Consider the following 16482-nt stretch of genomic DNA (forward strand, 5'->3'; position numbering starts at 1 on the left):
AAAAATACGTGCACGTGAAGGAAGGGTACCAGGGACAATATGCGATGGGAAAACTGACACTACGTGTATTCGAAGTGCATCCTACATTTTTCACAAGCTCTTATTTGCTGAGAAATGGGATAGTGTTTTACAGTCTGCTGCCACTACTATTACCAGTCTCATGTATAAATAAATAAATAAATAAATAAATAAATAAATAAATATATATATATATATATATATATATATATATATATATATATATATATTGGCATGTGAGAGAATAACTGTCAGCATGAATAAGCTAGCTTTTAGGGTTGTTGCAGGTGCATGTACAGTACAGGGAATAGGCACTGCAGCAGTGTTTCATCATTATTTTTGTTCTTCAGTGCACTGCTCAAATAAAGAGGTTTCAATTGTTACCAGCTGGTGCAAATGTCGGTTCTCTAGAGTTCACATCCATAATTTCCTAAAATGTTGTACTAGACTTTTCTAAATTATGATTACATGATTTTTTTTCTGCAGCTGCCAGTACTTGTTTTATTCATACCAAATTTGCAGTATGCTGCTACTCACACTGCAAGTGAAAGCAAGGGAGAATATATGCAGGACATTCATAGCAATGCCTCAGACAGTCACTGCAAGTGATTTGCAGTGTTTTACTTTGATCAGGGCCACTGTAAAAGAAATAATCTCGGAGTCCTCTTCTTGTTGTTCTCTTTAAGCTGAAGTGGCGTGCATGGGTCTCATGGTTTGCCATTTTTTGCTGTTAGGATTTAGCATAACAGTGTTAGTAACAGAGCATTGCTCTCATCACTATGAATGAAATATGCCAACAATCAGACTGATGGCCCTTTCCGGCACTTCCTCCCCATTTTGTATATATATGTATATATAAAGTACAATAATTAAGATAATTAGTTATTGTGAATTATCCAAAATTATAAATATTCGTTCTAGTGAACAAGTTTTGTTTCAGAAGTTGTAGAGTGTGCTTGAAATACAAAATAAAGTTGTTTCCATGGTGCAATCTTTTCTGTGTTTCTTTTTTTCTGGGCCCTGAAAGAAGCCCGCAAAGTATGAAAAAAAAATAATAATAATAATGTCACTGCACACTTGCATGTCTGGATTGCAGAGCTCTCAATTGTGTTTCAAAGTTACATTCTGAATTGTCTGTCACTCAGGTGTAGAACTTTTTGACCTTAATAGCTCATCTGCAGTCTATTATGCTCATTCTGTGTTCTTTCTTTCAGAACTGAATGATGTGGGATCAGGCGATCTGCAAAGAACCGTCCAGTTTTTGACGGACAACCTTGTGTCTGGGGCTGTAGTGTGCCTTATTTGTATTGAGTCGATAAAGAGAACTGAGAAAGTGAGTAAAAAAAGCAAGCGGGATGTTAGGGCATTCAGCAAAATAATGCAAATTCTTTTTGCTCTCAGGTCTGGTCATGTGGTGGATGTTATGGCATTCTGCATCTCAGCTGCGTACAGAAATGGGCCAAGGACAGCATGTTTCAGCAGCAACAGCAACAGCAAGAAGACATAGCTCAACAAAAATTGCAATGGCACTGGTTAGTTTTATATCTTATTTTTGAGTGGCAGCTCTATTGCTTAGTAGATCCATGGGAGAGTACAAGCTACTAAAAGGAAAACTTCTGAGTTATGTGACTGCATACAGCTTATAGTTATTACAGTCCTTTTTAGCTGACAGATTTGTGTAAGCAGGGTCTCTGTTTTTTTTTTTTTTTTTTTTTTTTGTAAGTCTGGGACTCTTAAAACTTTTAATGTGGCAGGCATAACGGAGTACCTTGACACAATTTAGTACTCTCTTCAGCACCTTTGCCACATGTCACTTCCTCTTCTGACAACCTAGCTTTTCAGGTTGTCTGGTGCCAGGCTTTCCGGTGGTCATGACTGCTGAGGCTTAAGAGGAAGCTTTAGCTCGGGAGCTCCTATCTAAATATCTAGGGACACGGAAATTGTTTTTCTCAGCAACAACAGCACTGATTTTGATGGTTTGTTGCATTTTAAAGAAAAAGATAAACTCTACTGACTGTAGGAAGTGGATTTTCAATTTGTTCCAAAAAACTTTTAGAATTCTTGAAAATTTTAAAATGCAAGAAAGCTCAAGTCTCAAGATTACAACTCTTACTTTAATTAAAACAGGTATCAGAATTCTGTAAACTGCACCTGATAATACACATCAAGTGGAAAAAACTTGTGTTATGCACCATTCTCAATTATACCATTAATTTGCAAATAGGACTTATCTGAAACCCCTGTAAACATTTTAATAACTTCACGTGAGCTGTAAATTGATATATCCCGTTTGTCTGCTTCAGAGGGCCTAACATATGCAGTTTACAAAATTGTGATGCCTGTTTTTCGTGCAGAGTTACGGATTTGTGATTTTTGTATTCCTATTTCTTTTTAACTTGGACACCTAAGGCAATTTCTGCAAAAAAATTTTAGGTGTTGCTAGAATCGGCGTTGCCGTAGAGTTGCTAGAATTTAACTTTTTTTTTTTTTTTCAAATCAAACAAATTTCATTCACATTGGTCCAGAGATTGTCTTGGAAAAGCATTTCTGCATTTTATAAGTATTTGATTAGTGCAATCGAAGGAGGTCCTAAGCTGAAGCTTCCTTTTAGCTACAACGGTTGTAATTGGGACTTTCATGACCTCGCTTTATGTGCTCACAGCAGCTAAAGATGCAGAGAGTTGTGCAAAGATCCGCCGTGGTTGCTCAGTGGTTATGCTATTAGGCTGCTGAGCACAAGGTCGCGGGATCGAATCCTGGCCATGGCAGCCGCATTTCGATGGGGGCGAAATGCAGAAAACACCCGTGTACTTAGATTTAGGTGCATGTTAAGGGAACCCCAGGTGGTCCAAATTAATCCGAAGTCCCCCACTTCGGCCTGCCTCATAAGCAGATGGTGGTTTTGGCACGTAAACTCCATAATTAAAGATAACTGAACATGTGCACAAAAGCAAATCATAAAAAGCACATGTTCAGCTATCCCTGTGAGGTCAGGTACATTGCACTCGACCGTAACTTTTTTTTTCTTTTTACGTAGAAATCAACAGCCAGATATTGGGAGCATGGGATCTACTCCATCTACTGTGGGCAGACGTGTTATGGCCACTTCATTGATAGTGGCGATGAAGGAGTGTTAAATACAACAAATATTGAAATTATTTAAAGTACTGATGGGGCAAGAATGTTGTTTCCTGCTTTCATTCCTTCTTTAGGTAGCTGTCAATTACGGTACAAAGCCTCAATTTCTCGAGAGCACCACAAATAATTAATTACAGCCCCTTTTATATGATTTGTTCAAAAGACAAACTCCTAGCACTCCCCGGACAAGTGTGCATTAACAACGAGGATGCATGTTTTTTGTGTTGCCAAAACAACACTTTGCGTAACTTCTGACAAATGCCTTTTATTGCTAAGGCATGCAGCCACTTCACAGCAAATTATGCTATTATCCGTATGCTATATTTAAAAGGGTATTAAAAAAAACAAAGTTAGTTTACGAATTGATGCATTTATTATTGTACATGTCGATTACCTAGCTGGTACATGACTTGGAAAAACAAACAGCGCTAAAAACTGGGCCAAACAAAAACAAGAAAGCACAATATCATGTGTCTTCTTGTTTGCAGGCCAGACTTGTTGCACCCAGGTAATATTGGAGGTAACCGTAGTTTTCCAGCCAGATCTTCTAGTGTTGTGGTACGGTGACGGCTACATATGGAAGAGGGCGGGCACTATTTTGCAAGTTGCCTATCACTCAATTGTGCTTTCTACATTGTGGGCATGCTATATTATTCTAGATTTAAAAATGCAGGAACGGAGCTTTGTGCTAGAACTTCGATAGTTTCATATGATGCAAGTTTCACTCGCTTTAGGTGACCTGCTGCCTGACTTGTTTGAAGAGATGTTTGGAAGTAACTTGCAAACATGCTATTGTAGTTGTCATGCGACACATATTGTTATTTTATCACACTCGGGAATTGATGAGGCAGACAGTCCGAAGTAGGGCTGCTTCCTGTTTAGAAGCCTTTGTGAAAATTACGGCATCTATAGTTCGCAGTAAAATAAGGCCCAGTACCTCCGAGAGATTTGAAAGTGTCAAGTCTCTTGACACCATCTGTTCTGAAAATTGCCGAGACCTTTAGTTAGGATGGGCTCTCCGCACCAAGCAGCACGTGTTACGATGGGGTAGTTGAGCCTTAGCTAGGGCACTGGCTGCGGCTGTCTGGTGTTGTGCGATCGGGCAGTGGCAAAACACTCTCCCTATGTCCATAATTATCCGCCAACTTCGTTCCTGACGCCTTTTATGTGCCCCCCCCCCCCTTGTATCCATCACCCCACTTCCCTTCTTAAAATTATTGTCCGTTAGTCACTGTTGCACTCGACGGCCCCTAACATTCCTATATTTGTTTCTGCGTGGACGTCAAGGCCATTCACCTACCTGCCCTCCCACCTGTTTGTTGTTGCGGTTTCTTACCTTCCCTGGCCCAGCACCCCCGTCCTTTTTGCGTGCACAAATCAGTGTCCTGTAGGTCTTTCTTTCTTGACCTGTTTATTGTTCTGTTTTCATTCTTAACAGCGTGTGCAAACTAGCCTAACAGCAAGCTTTTCTCAAGCTTATTAACATAATGAAAGTCGGAGACAAATGAATGAAAAAGAAGAAAAAAAAAAGGGAGGGGGGGGTTGTTATGCGTTTCCTAGACAAGGAAGTCGCAATATTTTCGGAATGCTTTGTGCAGTGTGGTCGGCCATTTGGTCCAGTACCAGAAATGAACAATTTTTCGACGCCTTGATAGCTTGGTGGGGAGCAACAATGCCTCCAATTAAGTTTTATGCCCACGCTCGTCCCATCTTTATCCGTGTGTGGAATGTTTTAGCGCTAATCCATCCTCAGCAGTTATGGTTAACACGATCCGTAATGAGGTAGAGGCGTGCCAGGGGTGGGGCCACACTGTTCTGTGCATGGGAGAGGGGATCAAGCCCGTTACAATAGTTACAACCGATCAAGCCCCCCCCCCCCCCCCCCCCCCTCTTCTGACTGCCACTAGCCCTCACCTTGCTTTCACATTCAAGCTTTCCCCTTTCATCCTTGTCTCTCTTTCAGAGCCCACCTCCTCAAACTTTGTTCCGTGGGAAAGGGGAAAGGAGGGGTGTAAGCCCCCCCCCCCCCCCCCCCCCCGCCCCTTTGGCTATGCCAATGTTCATAGCTGCAAGGCTCATGGGCATAATTTTTATGTGTGTCTTGTTAAATTGGTAGGATTCGAGAATAAAGCTCTGAGGATTCTTGGAGTAGCCTGGCTGCTACATATGTGAGGAGTGGTGCTGCCACATAACATCGAATCGCAAGAAAGCAAACTTTCAGACAACTCTGCTCCCTACAGGAGCATTTACAGGAACCCTTGTGTGTAGCACGTATGGCCCAGTGTGTTTGGTTGCACTTCATTGGCTGCCACACTTGCAGTCCGAAGTGCCGCAAGGACTACAGCAGCAGGGAGGGACTGAACGAGTATCGGTGCTTTTGTGGCCAGAAGGTGAACCCCGAGTACGACCCTTGGCTGGTGCCACACTCATGTGGTCAGACCTGCTCACGTGAACTAGTGCCTGCCTGCGGCCACCGTTGCTTGCTGTTGTGTCATCCAGGTGTGTGGAAGTTTCAGTCCAAGCCTTTAACACTTCCACTGAAGTCTTTAGTAGACTGGTGATTAGTAGACATGTTGTGGTGAAAATTGATGTTAAACATTTCTCACTTCTGCATGTTACTGCATATCCACAGTGGTGCAATAAGACTTATTTCATTTGGAATTAAGGAATGATAAAGAACAACCTTGCTTTGTTAAGTTAGATGAGCTAATGTGTAGTTAATTTGTCAGCTTGTTCTGGGCAGATAATTCTTGCGAGTAAATATTGGCCATGCCATGTATGGCTAAACAAGGACCAGTGCTAACTGACAAACTGTTGTCATGAGCCATTACTTTACTACTTTGTGGATTCAGCTAAGTTCACTGTGTGCATTTCCTGCGGCTGAAATTGCACATACAAGTTGTGTGCAGTGAGGGCTGGACATGTTTTGTTTTCAGGCCCATGCCCCCCTTGTCCCAAGATGGTGCGAAGCAGTTGCTATTGTGGCAAGGCCGATCCCACTGCCAGGCGCTGCAGCTCTCGTCTCTGGTCATGTGGGAAACCATGTGGGAAGATGCTTTCATGCAGTCAGCACACCTGTCAGCACACGTGTCACGCAGGTATGTGTCATTATTCATTGTCACTAAAGTACACTGCACACTGTTTGAAACGTGTTGCTGGAGCTTGCCAGTGCTTGCTTTGTGTGGTACCTTAAGGAAAGCATCAGTTTTCATAACCTGTTGCCATGCCTGTTCTGGTAGCTCAGTGGCTATGGCGTTGTGCTGCTTAGCTTGAGGGTGCGGGTTAATTTTTCATTTGCACTGGCCACACTTTCATCTTGGCAGAATATAAAAACGCTCATGTGCAGTGCTTTGGGTGCACGTTTCAGAACCCCAGGTGTTCACAATTAATCCAGAGACCTTCACTATTTCACCCTTCATAAGCCATCTTGCAGATCCTGGAAATAGAACACCACAATTCTATTTTTATTTTTTTAGATCTTGTACACATTTGAGGGACACTACAACAGTTTTGAGGGGCTCAAAAATAGAGAAATAGATCATCATTTGGATCAGTGCAACACGTCAAAGTAATAGCCACAGTATTTTATTTGACTTTGCATTCTCAGGAACCTTTCAGTGGCAGTTATTGTCATGTTGTGGACAAATTACAGCTTCTCTTGGTAAATAGGCAGTACCTAATACAGCCTAAGTACAGCAATCCTTTAAATTTATTGGTATTCAATTACAGTGATGTCTTCTGTTTTGTTCTGTGCTGTGTTGATAGTAGTTACAACTGTCTGAAGATTGATGATGGTTTCCTTTTCCAGGTGAATGCAAGCCTTGTCCACGAAAAAGCCGGCAGTCGTGCTTATGCGGGGCGTCAAATGCAGACAGGCCTTGTGCTGATCCATTGTGGCAGTGTGAAAAAGTGAGCTATTGCTTTCATGTTGACTAAAAAAAAAAAATCTACCTGTGTGTGAAATGCAGGATAGTGTCTAACAGGTTGTGCTGCCATTGAAAATTGCTGTTACTACAGTAGAGATACTTTTAAAATATTGCCCTTAATCATAAATGGCTAGTAAGTACTATCACTTGTAATGTCTGATTAGGTTACTGTCTGTCACTGTCTTGGCAACAGCTTGCTCTAATAAAGATAGCAAGTGTGCTGACAAGATTGATAAAGGTGAGAAAACTGGGAATTGGATGCTTGTTTGGTTACATAGTCGAAATGTGGATGGTGAAATTGATAGCAGGCACTTGCTAGTTATGGGAGAATTCACCAGCACAGCTGTGTGACCTATGCTAAAGGCTCTCCCCTGTCCATCTAGTGCATTAATATTCAAAAAACCAAAGGTTTTTACCACCACAAGCTCCCTGCAGATTATTTTTAGAACATTTCAGTCTCCTCTAACTTGTCAACCTTCGTCTTGCTCGCTAAGGCCATCAAATGAGGTAATTGAAATGAAAAGTTAAATTCTCGGACACACTGGGAATGAATGTAGTTAGGGAGCCTGGGATCTTTCTCTTGCTACTCTTAGTATGGGGGTTGGTGGGCACATGCTATGTCAGCAAGTGATGTTGAAAGTTACTTGAAAATGCAAAGTTAGTGACCCGCCATGGTTGCTTAGTGGCTATGGTGTTGAGCTGTTGAACACCAGGTTGCGGATCCAATCCCAGCCACAGCGGCCGCATTTCGAAGGGGGCGAAATGCAAAAACAACCATGTACTGTGGAATCTTGTTGATGCGATCTTCACGGGAACCGGTAAATAAAACGTATCATCCGAAAATCGTATTATCCAAAATACATTGCTGGTAAATACATTGGCAGAATGTATAAGACACTGGCTGGGAAATGAACAAAAAATGTATTATCCCAAAAAATATATCATGTAGAATCGTATCAACGAGATTCCACTGTACTTAGATTTAGGTGCACATTAAAGACCCCCAGGTGGTCCAAATTATTCTGGAGTCCCCCTTATGGGGTGCCTCATAATCAGATCGTGGGTTTTGGCACATAAAACCTCATAATTTAATTTTAAGTTAGAGTTGGTGTTTATTCGATCACGTGCACCTTTAGGTACTTTAGATAGCCACTCACCTAATCTTTAATGTTTAATGTGGCTTTCCAGTTTCCTCTTATCTGTTCATTTTGCAAGCTTATTGAATAGCACATGTAGTGTTCTGACGGCTACTTCTAGTAGCTTGTCCAATAGGCTATTGCAGCTGGAAATAAACAATACTTGTGAGAGTTGATGTGATTTGTGGTGTGTTTAACTGTTTTACTGTGACCCGTGTGTAGTGAAAGCCTTGTAAGGTCATGTAGGTAAGCGGAGTTATTTTCAAGTGGCCATGATAGAGCTCATAGATAAAATTCAACTTGGATAGAACTCTGCGGTGGGTGAGGGGTTTTAGCTTAGTTTTCATAGTTAACTGGCTAACGCTGGTCCATCTTGAATAATCTTAAATTATGAGCCCTGCCCTTCAGTCAGTTTCTACCAAAGTGCCAGCGCATGTAAAAGTTCTGTAGCAATTTGACTGCTGCTGATGTGAAGCTGATTGCCACGCCCATGATAATTCATTGTTGTCTCAAGGTGCTTCCTCTGCCTATTTTCTTGGGGTTTGGTGTGCCTGGTTGGCTGTGTTTGTCACCAGGTAGGCTCAGTGGGGTGACGGGGTACACTGCTAGCGTATTGGTGTGTCATATTTATGCGTCACAAAGATGTCGAAACATGTTTAAAGGGACACTAAAGAAGAATACTAACCCAAGTTAAATCCATATATTTCTTCTCTAGAAGTCTATCATCATTTTCTGTGTGCCAATATATGACTTTGTTGCGTAGAAAATTGCCATCGAAGGTCCTGCTGCTGCTCCTCAATTTTAATCACCTGTTCATGCAATCATGAGTTGATGTAATCCCTATTTGTCGGCCGCCCTCTGTCTGACATCACATGAGAGGTGCCACAGTCAAAAATAGGTGGCGCTACTCCGATTTTCTCTTTTCGTCATTTTCTTGCTTAATGAAGCTCTGTTTTTTGCTACGAATGGCAATTTTGTTATTACAGAAGGCTAATATTTCAATATAGCTCGACGTAATATTTTCCTTTAGTGTCCCTTTAACTAAAGCTGTTGCTCAATAAAAAAAAGATTATCTGACAGTGAGATATAACCCACGGGTCCCCCTTGTGCAGCACCTATTTCCGTTTTATCAACGGTGCAGACACGCGAGAGCTAAGCTGTCCTACACGTTAGCACACAGTTGTATGTGTGGCACAAGATTATAACAGCCCTACCACTCATCCTTTCTCTTGCAAGCTCGCACATTGAAATGCTTAGTGTGTGCATCACATCGCGTAGCAACAATTTACTTAAAGAAGGGAAAGCATGTCAGTTTCCCCCAACGTACTGGTGTGGTAGCTAGCGCTTTGAGATAACATGGGGCATTGCACTGCCTTCAGGATTGGCCCAGGTCAGTGGCAGAAAGGACCCGACATTGCATGTTGTAAAACACTACTATACATGACAAAAGCTAGACCTGCATTGGCAGCAAAGTTCAAGCAGTGTCTTGCTGTTGATGCCTTCACACAACTGCCTAGTTTTGCTGTTGTGCGTGCAATAGACTTCAAGGTGTAGCTGTGCAACATCCACACAACACAAATGACAAGAAAAAAAAAAGTATATGGAGACAAGCACCGTGTGGTACAAAGCAGTATCATCTTTGCTTACTTTGACAATCATCTTCGGTGGTTTCTGCACTTATCTTTTATCAACACATTATTTATAATCTTGATTGGCACTTTGTCGTGTAGTGGCATGGTGTGACGAATTACAGATGCACTGCTCTGTGTTTTACAGGTTTGCGGTAAGCTTTTGTCATGTGGAGAGCACAAGTGTGAAAGTGTGTGTCACAAGGGCCCTTGCTCGGTCTGTCCAAGATCAGGTCCTAGGGAGTGCCCCTGTGGAAAGTCAAGTAAGTTAGGCTGGGGCCGTATTTTGAATCGACCACTTTTGAGGACAGTTTTTACATTTGTGCAACACACCCATTGAGACGCTTTGTTGGTGCGACAGGCATCCTGTGAGTGCACTTGAGAACAATATAGCTCATGGGGCTAGTGCCGTTAGAAGCGTATTGCATGCTCTTAGTAGGCGATAACCTAAATGCGCTGCCGTTCCCCACTGCAGGTGGCGGGATGTGAGCATCACGTTTCGCTCCGGTGGCATCCGGCGTCGCCCACCAGCTCAATATCGTTTTGGTTTCTGTCGCTGTCTCTTAATACACTACGCAATAAGACAACAACAAAACGCGTTTCGGGCCGCCAAAGCCTTAACAGCTCAACGCACGTCAGCGTCTTGTGCCTTGTGCCACAACGATTCGTGCAACGCTTCGCATTACATAGATCTCAACTGCAGTTGAGTCTGTCAAATTTTTAAATTTCTTCGGATTGTACGTTTTCACTGTTAGTATGTTTTTTCTTGTTTTTTTTTTCTTTCTATACGTATGAACGAGGTTCTACTGTACTTTTACATTGTCTTCTGCTGATTTTTGTGCCATATGTTTTTGCCTTTTATCCATATTACTGACATTTGCCATCGGCTCAGCAGCCGAGGCATTCTGCTACTGAGTGCAGTGTTTTTATACCTTGTCATAGTGACTGTATTTCAATGGAAGCGATGTGAAAAAGGGTAGTGTTTTTATATTAGGGCATGTGTCGGAGAGCCAGATGCCTGAAATCGACCCTTGGTGTACTTTTGACATGTTATTTTACTGCTTCAGAGTGGGAGCTGCCGTGCACCGAAGATGTGGGACCTTGCGGAGACACCTGTGACAAGCTGCTCGCTTGTGGCATCCACCATTGTAGTCAGCGCTGCCACCTAGGCAGCTGCCCTCCAGTAAGAAGCAGATCCGTTACCATTCTTAATGCAGCACAAGATGCATGTGTTGAATTGTCTAGTTGATGGGAAGAAAATTGATTTCTAATACAGAACGTCATTCATATACATTCCTGTTTGTTACGTTTTCCTAGTTCTTATGCACTGAAGCACCAGTCCCATGTAGTTTCCATTAGGACATGTGTACTAGCTTCCTGTTTGTTACCTTTCTCTTCTTGGTTGTTACGCCCAAGAGCTGCTATGGTTCACCGTTGATGTGGCATCATTTGTTGGCACGTTCTGCGCATGCCAACAAAACAAAACAACCACTTTGTAGAAACTGTCATGTGACAGAAGGATCGCCATCGCTGTGTTCACATCATCGCTTGTCGCCGACCTCAATACGGCTCACAAAGTCGAAATCCAAGAGGATGTGGACAGGCGCACAGACGTACCCCATATTTGTGGATGCTGTTCATGACCTTCAATACCTTGTGTGATTACTTCAATACACAAGATTGTGTGGAAACTGAAAGAGGCTGTGAGTGTCGAAAAGAGGCTGTTAATATCGAAGATTCGACCAAAGTGCTAGATGAAATTAAAAGCTTCGTTTAGTGTGATTCATTGCTATGACCACTTCTAAAACATGCTGAACATTCAATCATTCATTGAGCGTATGTGTACAGTGGAATCTGTTTGATACAATCTTCACGGGAATTGGAAAATAAAGCGTATCATCTGAAAATCGTATTATCGAATGTATTATGCAACCAAATCATATTATCGGGAAAAGAAAAAGAATCGTATTATCCCAAAAAATGTATTATGCAGAATTGCATCATGGAGATTCTAGTGTACTAGCATTTTAGTATTGCCATGTTAATGTAGTGGTAATGCATTAAACAGTTATGATGGCACCATCTTGTGAGACAATGTTGAAACAAAGCATACTAACTCCTATTGCAACTAAAATCTGTTCCTGATACAGGTTATTTTTTTCTATGCATGGAATTTTTACATAGGAGGTTCAAGATGAATTGGACATACTTTGCTGCGAATAATGCAAGCTTTAAAAGACTAATTAACTTCTTTATTGAACTTGCAGGGCAGTTGTTTATATGGGAAATTTGGAGGCATCACATTTTAGTGCATTCCCATTTTCTTATAGATCTCGAAAATTGCACCTAATTTAAGATATTCATAATCAAATTTCAATGCTCAATCTAGGCACTATCAAAACCAAGCATGTCGAGAGTGCATAAAAAGCGGCCTGGGCCCACTGTTATATCAGACGGAAACGCCCTGTGATGAAGAGCATTGAGAAGTATGAAACTAAACGTTGTAGCCAGTCGCAGGATATACTGATACGGCATGTTTTGCCTAGCGAACATCTGCGATGATCGCTTCGGCGATACAATCGCCTTCGCATGACGTAGTGCTCAACCAGCCAATCAGTGCACGCTTGACGGTGATACTGTCGCCTAGTCGATACGATCGCCGAAAGTGATCGTCACAGAATACGTACCTTGTGTAAGTATTTGTTGCAACATGCCATCATTTAAACTTCATCTCACACACTTCATCACGGGACGCTTCTGTCTCTTTTTCGCACCCAGTGCGCCCAGTTTTGATATTGTTTGGATTGAATGTTGAAATTAGATGATGAATATCTCAAATTTAGTGCAATATTAAAAAAAAAAAATGGATGCATTAACATGTGACTGCCTCCAAATTTTCCATATAAACAACTGCCCCAACATTCTAAAAAGAAAAGTTAGTAGAGAGTTTAGAATAGGGGTTCCAAAGAAATAGCATCGCCCCCACTGTGCATGCGTGAGACGCAAACTGCGTTTGGGTTTTGCGTTGGGCACGCTATTTCACTGATTTAGCGGGAGCCCCAAAAGTTGCCCCAAAAGCTTTGCATCAACAAACATGGCGGCGCCCATCGAAGCGAAAGCTCGAACCGAGCAGCAAACTGGGCTCGATTCGTGGTAACATGTGAAGTTCGTAAGCTAGGAGAAGTGACTGCGGTTATCGCTTTCTCTCAACTGTGCGTAATGGAGATTGATTTATTAGACGCCGCTGATTCCGAATTCGATTGTCGATTTCATGGCTCGTAGGCCTAACATAGATTAGCTTGGCTGGTGAAGGCACATAAAGTTGGTTATTCAAAATTAAGTGCAACAAATTGCTTGCTGCTAATAGAATAACCTCTAAGTTGCAATTAAACACAAGAACAGTTGTAAGTTAATTACAACTGTTCTTGTGTTTAATTAGTGTCACAAGAACACGAAAGTCAAAATTGCTCTTATCATAAAATGGTATAAATTATTTAATATTTATAATAGCTTTTCTTTGACACAGTAGTGGCGCTGCAAGCATAAGACTCTATTCGCAAATGCAAAGCCCTATTTTAACTCTCTTCACCCCTGCATGCCCGACGCTAACACCCGCAAAGCTCTTTGGGGCCCCTATTCAAAACTCTCTTACAAATTTTTGTGGTCTTTTTGAACTTGTGTTATTTGAGGCAGAGTATGTCGACCTTGCCTCATCCTTCCTCTGCAAAACACACGTCAGTACGGCCTACTTGTCGTAATTTTTGATTGCAAAGTGTTAAATGGCCCATTGAGCGAAAAAGCCAGCATCTGTAGCAGCGAAATGGCTGGTAAATTCCCTTTGGCTGCGACGCAACGTCACGAGCACGCCTCAATGGAGCAGAGTGAGTGAAAGGAAACACCTGCTGCTGCGTTATTGGGCCAGGTGTTGTGTTAGGGAAGAGGGCATCGCGATGATGCCACGTCACCCTTGCTCTTGGAAGCCGGCGGGCAGTTTGTATTTATCTCTCACCCCCCACTGGGTTTAGCTGCTGCATGCGCTTGCTGGCCTTCGTGGCCCACTGCTGCTTCCTCGGTCCTCGTTGCACAGGATGTTGGTGGCATGCGGCATCACGTAACGCTATGGTACTTCACTCGCAGCGCAAAACTCGGACCACTCAGCGGCATTCAATTGGACATTAATGCTTTCGCTTTCACAACACATAAGAAGTGTTTCGGTGTCCTCGGATTTTTTAGAAGAGATCTGTATGGTCTAAATAAAGACTATATGCTGGTGTAACAGTATTACAGTGTAGACCGCTTATAACGTAAGTCGCCGGAGTCGCGAATATCCACACACATGCATAACGTGTGCACCGAGCCACTACGCGTATGCGACAGTCGAGGAATGCAGCTAGAACGTTTGCATTCAATTTACAGTCGAATCTTGTTAATTCGAACCAAATCACGCGGCGGCGCCTCCAACCAGCATTGCTCCGGCACCGCCATAGAGTAAAAGCTTAGGAGAGACCCCTCAATGTCACGTGCTAACAAAACAAAAAAAAAGAAAGAAAAAAAAAACGCAGCGGAAATTTCACCCTCTCTCAAATGGCAAGGTCGCCGATTCTGCATTGCGCCGGAACATGCGTGTACGTGCCGACGTCTCAGCCTCGCGTAGAAAATGGCAGTGAACCTTTCTTTCTCCTTCATGCTTCTACTTTCTAGTCACATGTTGACCTTGCACGCTGCGGCTACGGCACAGAGGGAAACAGCGGCGCTGTCCCAGGCCGGCCAACGAAACTGCCCACGCCGGCAAACGCCCGCTTCCCGATAACGGCAGAAAACGAAACTTCGGGGAGCTGGCGCCGGGCCGGCTGGAGCGGCGGTGCCTGCACGGCGACGGGCGTGCACGGTGACAGTCGAAAGTGAGGGAGGGCAAGGGGAGCCACAGAAGCGGCGGAGTTGTCGAGGCGAAATCCGCTTCCGTGCTGCCCTCCTCCCCTGAAGTTTCGTTTACTGTCGTTATCGTGAAGCGAGCGTTGGCCGGCGTTGGCAGTTTCGTGGCCCTCGCTCACTATGCGCGCCGTGATATTTCATGACTCACACTCAAGATTCTGGTTTCAGCCTCACTGGCTGTTCGTTCGCACCACGTGCCCTTCTCTACACTTCGTCTCTCTTTCTTCCTCGAGCACCTCCTTGGGGCGCCCGTTTGAGGGGAGCGTTCGTCGTCTCCGTTGACTTCCGTACTCCCAGGCAGCCGCACTGTAACCGGTATTTCGTTTCCCGCAACTGCACTATAAGCGATACGTGTATCATGGAGTGCTATGGGAAAATTAATGGGAGTCAGAAAAGACCGCACTATATCCGGTCCTGCACTATAAGCGGTTACGTTATAAGTGGTCTGTACTGTATCATGATGCTGGTGTCCTTATAAATCACTAGGGACATGTAGCCTGACACTTACGCTTTAGTGTTACTAGTACATTTCTGATACTTGAGGCTTAAATGCAGACAATGGAAGTAGCGGTGATGATGTCTTGCAGCTCCATGTTCAACCAAAGCATGCAGTACCCCTATTTCAATGAGTGATTGTACTACTTATATGCTGTCAATGCATAAAGTGGTCAGTACATAATCTTCACACAGATATTCTTGGTCTTTGTCTTTTTTTTTTTCCCTGTCAACAATTGTACTGCACAAGAATTAACTTGTTGTGCACAAGAAGTACGCATTGCACTTAAACTCAGCATCACAAGGTGGATTATACCTTCTGACGGATATATATATATATTGTAAAGGGTTATGACGAAATTACAATAACTGCGATGGCGTATGCAACGTCCTCAATGACAACACGAGCTATGCACGCCGCTAACGGGTGAATACGCTGTGCGCCGGGACAGTCCAGTAAGGGGCATCGTGACTTTCCGAATCAAGCGACAAAGTTGTGCGTACATAACTGATAGGGCGGCTCCGGTGTCCACGAGTGCAGATTTGTGAACACCATCAACAAACACGTCTATCACATTCGTCAGGCTACCCTGAGGACTTTCGCGTTTCGCCGGCGTTGCCGCCCTTGCCTCGTGGACTGCGACGATTAGTTTTCCTCTTCCCGAGCTACGGGACGAGGGTGCATCGCTGATAGTGAGCGTCGGCATGGAGAAGGTGAGCGGCGGGTATTGGGCGTTGGGCGGAACGTAGGTGACGATGCCGAAGGGTCGTCGTAATATGGGCTGGGAGAACCTACCATACGACTTGGTGCATATGTTGTAGCGCTAGGCGACTGCACGTGATTACAGTAGCATGTGACGTGACCTGCGTAGCCGCACGCAAGAAAGATAGGCCGGTTGTCAGATGTACGCCACCGATTCGCTGTGGTGGGCCCCGTCCATGTAGGAGGACGCGTTGTGCGGTGCGGCTGGTGATATGGTCGCATGGCGGGCTGTGGTCGGGGCACAGTCAAGATGTCGGCGTAAGTGAGAGGCCCACCTTGAGGGAAGGGGTGGGGCCTGGCGACGACTTCCGTGTAGCTGAGTGGGGCAGCCGGAGGGATTTGTTGGGGCCTGGCGACGACTTCAGCGTAGCGGAGAGGTGCAGCCGCAGGAACATGTTGGTGGCGCTCAGGCAAAATCTTGTTGAGTTCGTGTGCGATGGCGCAGC

General features: G+C 43.8%; 1 protein-coding gene across 1 annotated transcript in view; it reads left to right on the forward strand.

The window, feature by feature from the left end:
• The window catches only part of LOC119449479 (NF-X1-type zinc finger protein NFXL1), a 47773-nt gene that overhangs the window by 931 nt on the left and 30360 nt on the right, over positions 1 to 16482 (forward strand). The window contains exons 3-9 of the mRNA XM_037712661.2: positions 1233 to 1351; positions 1420 to 1550; positions 5477 to 5655; positions 6093 to 6254; positions 6965 to 7065; positions 9995 to 10109; positions 10914 to 11029. Of these exons, the coding sequence (XP_037568589.2) occupies positions 1233 to 1351; positions 1420 to 1550; positions 5477 to 5655; positions 6093 to 6254; positions 6965 to 7065; positions 9995 to 10109; positions 10914 to 11029 (923 nt within the window). The remainder of the gene's footprint in view (positions 1 to 1232; positions 1352 to 1419; positions 1551 to 5476; positions 5656 to 6092; positions 6255 to 6964; positions 7066 to 9994; positions 10110 to 10913; positions 11030 to 16482) is intronic.

The sequence above is a fragment of the Dermacentor silvarum genome, chromosome 4 (assembly GCF_013339745.2).
Source record: "Dermacentor silvarum isolate Dsil-2018 chromosome 4, BIME_Dsil_1.4, whole genome shotgun sequence".
NCBI lineage: Eukaryota > Metazoa > Arthropoda > Arachnida > Ixodida > Ixodidae > Dermacentor > Dermacentor silvarum.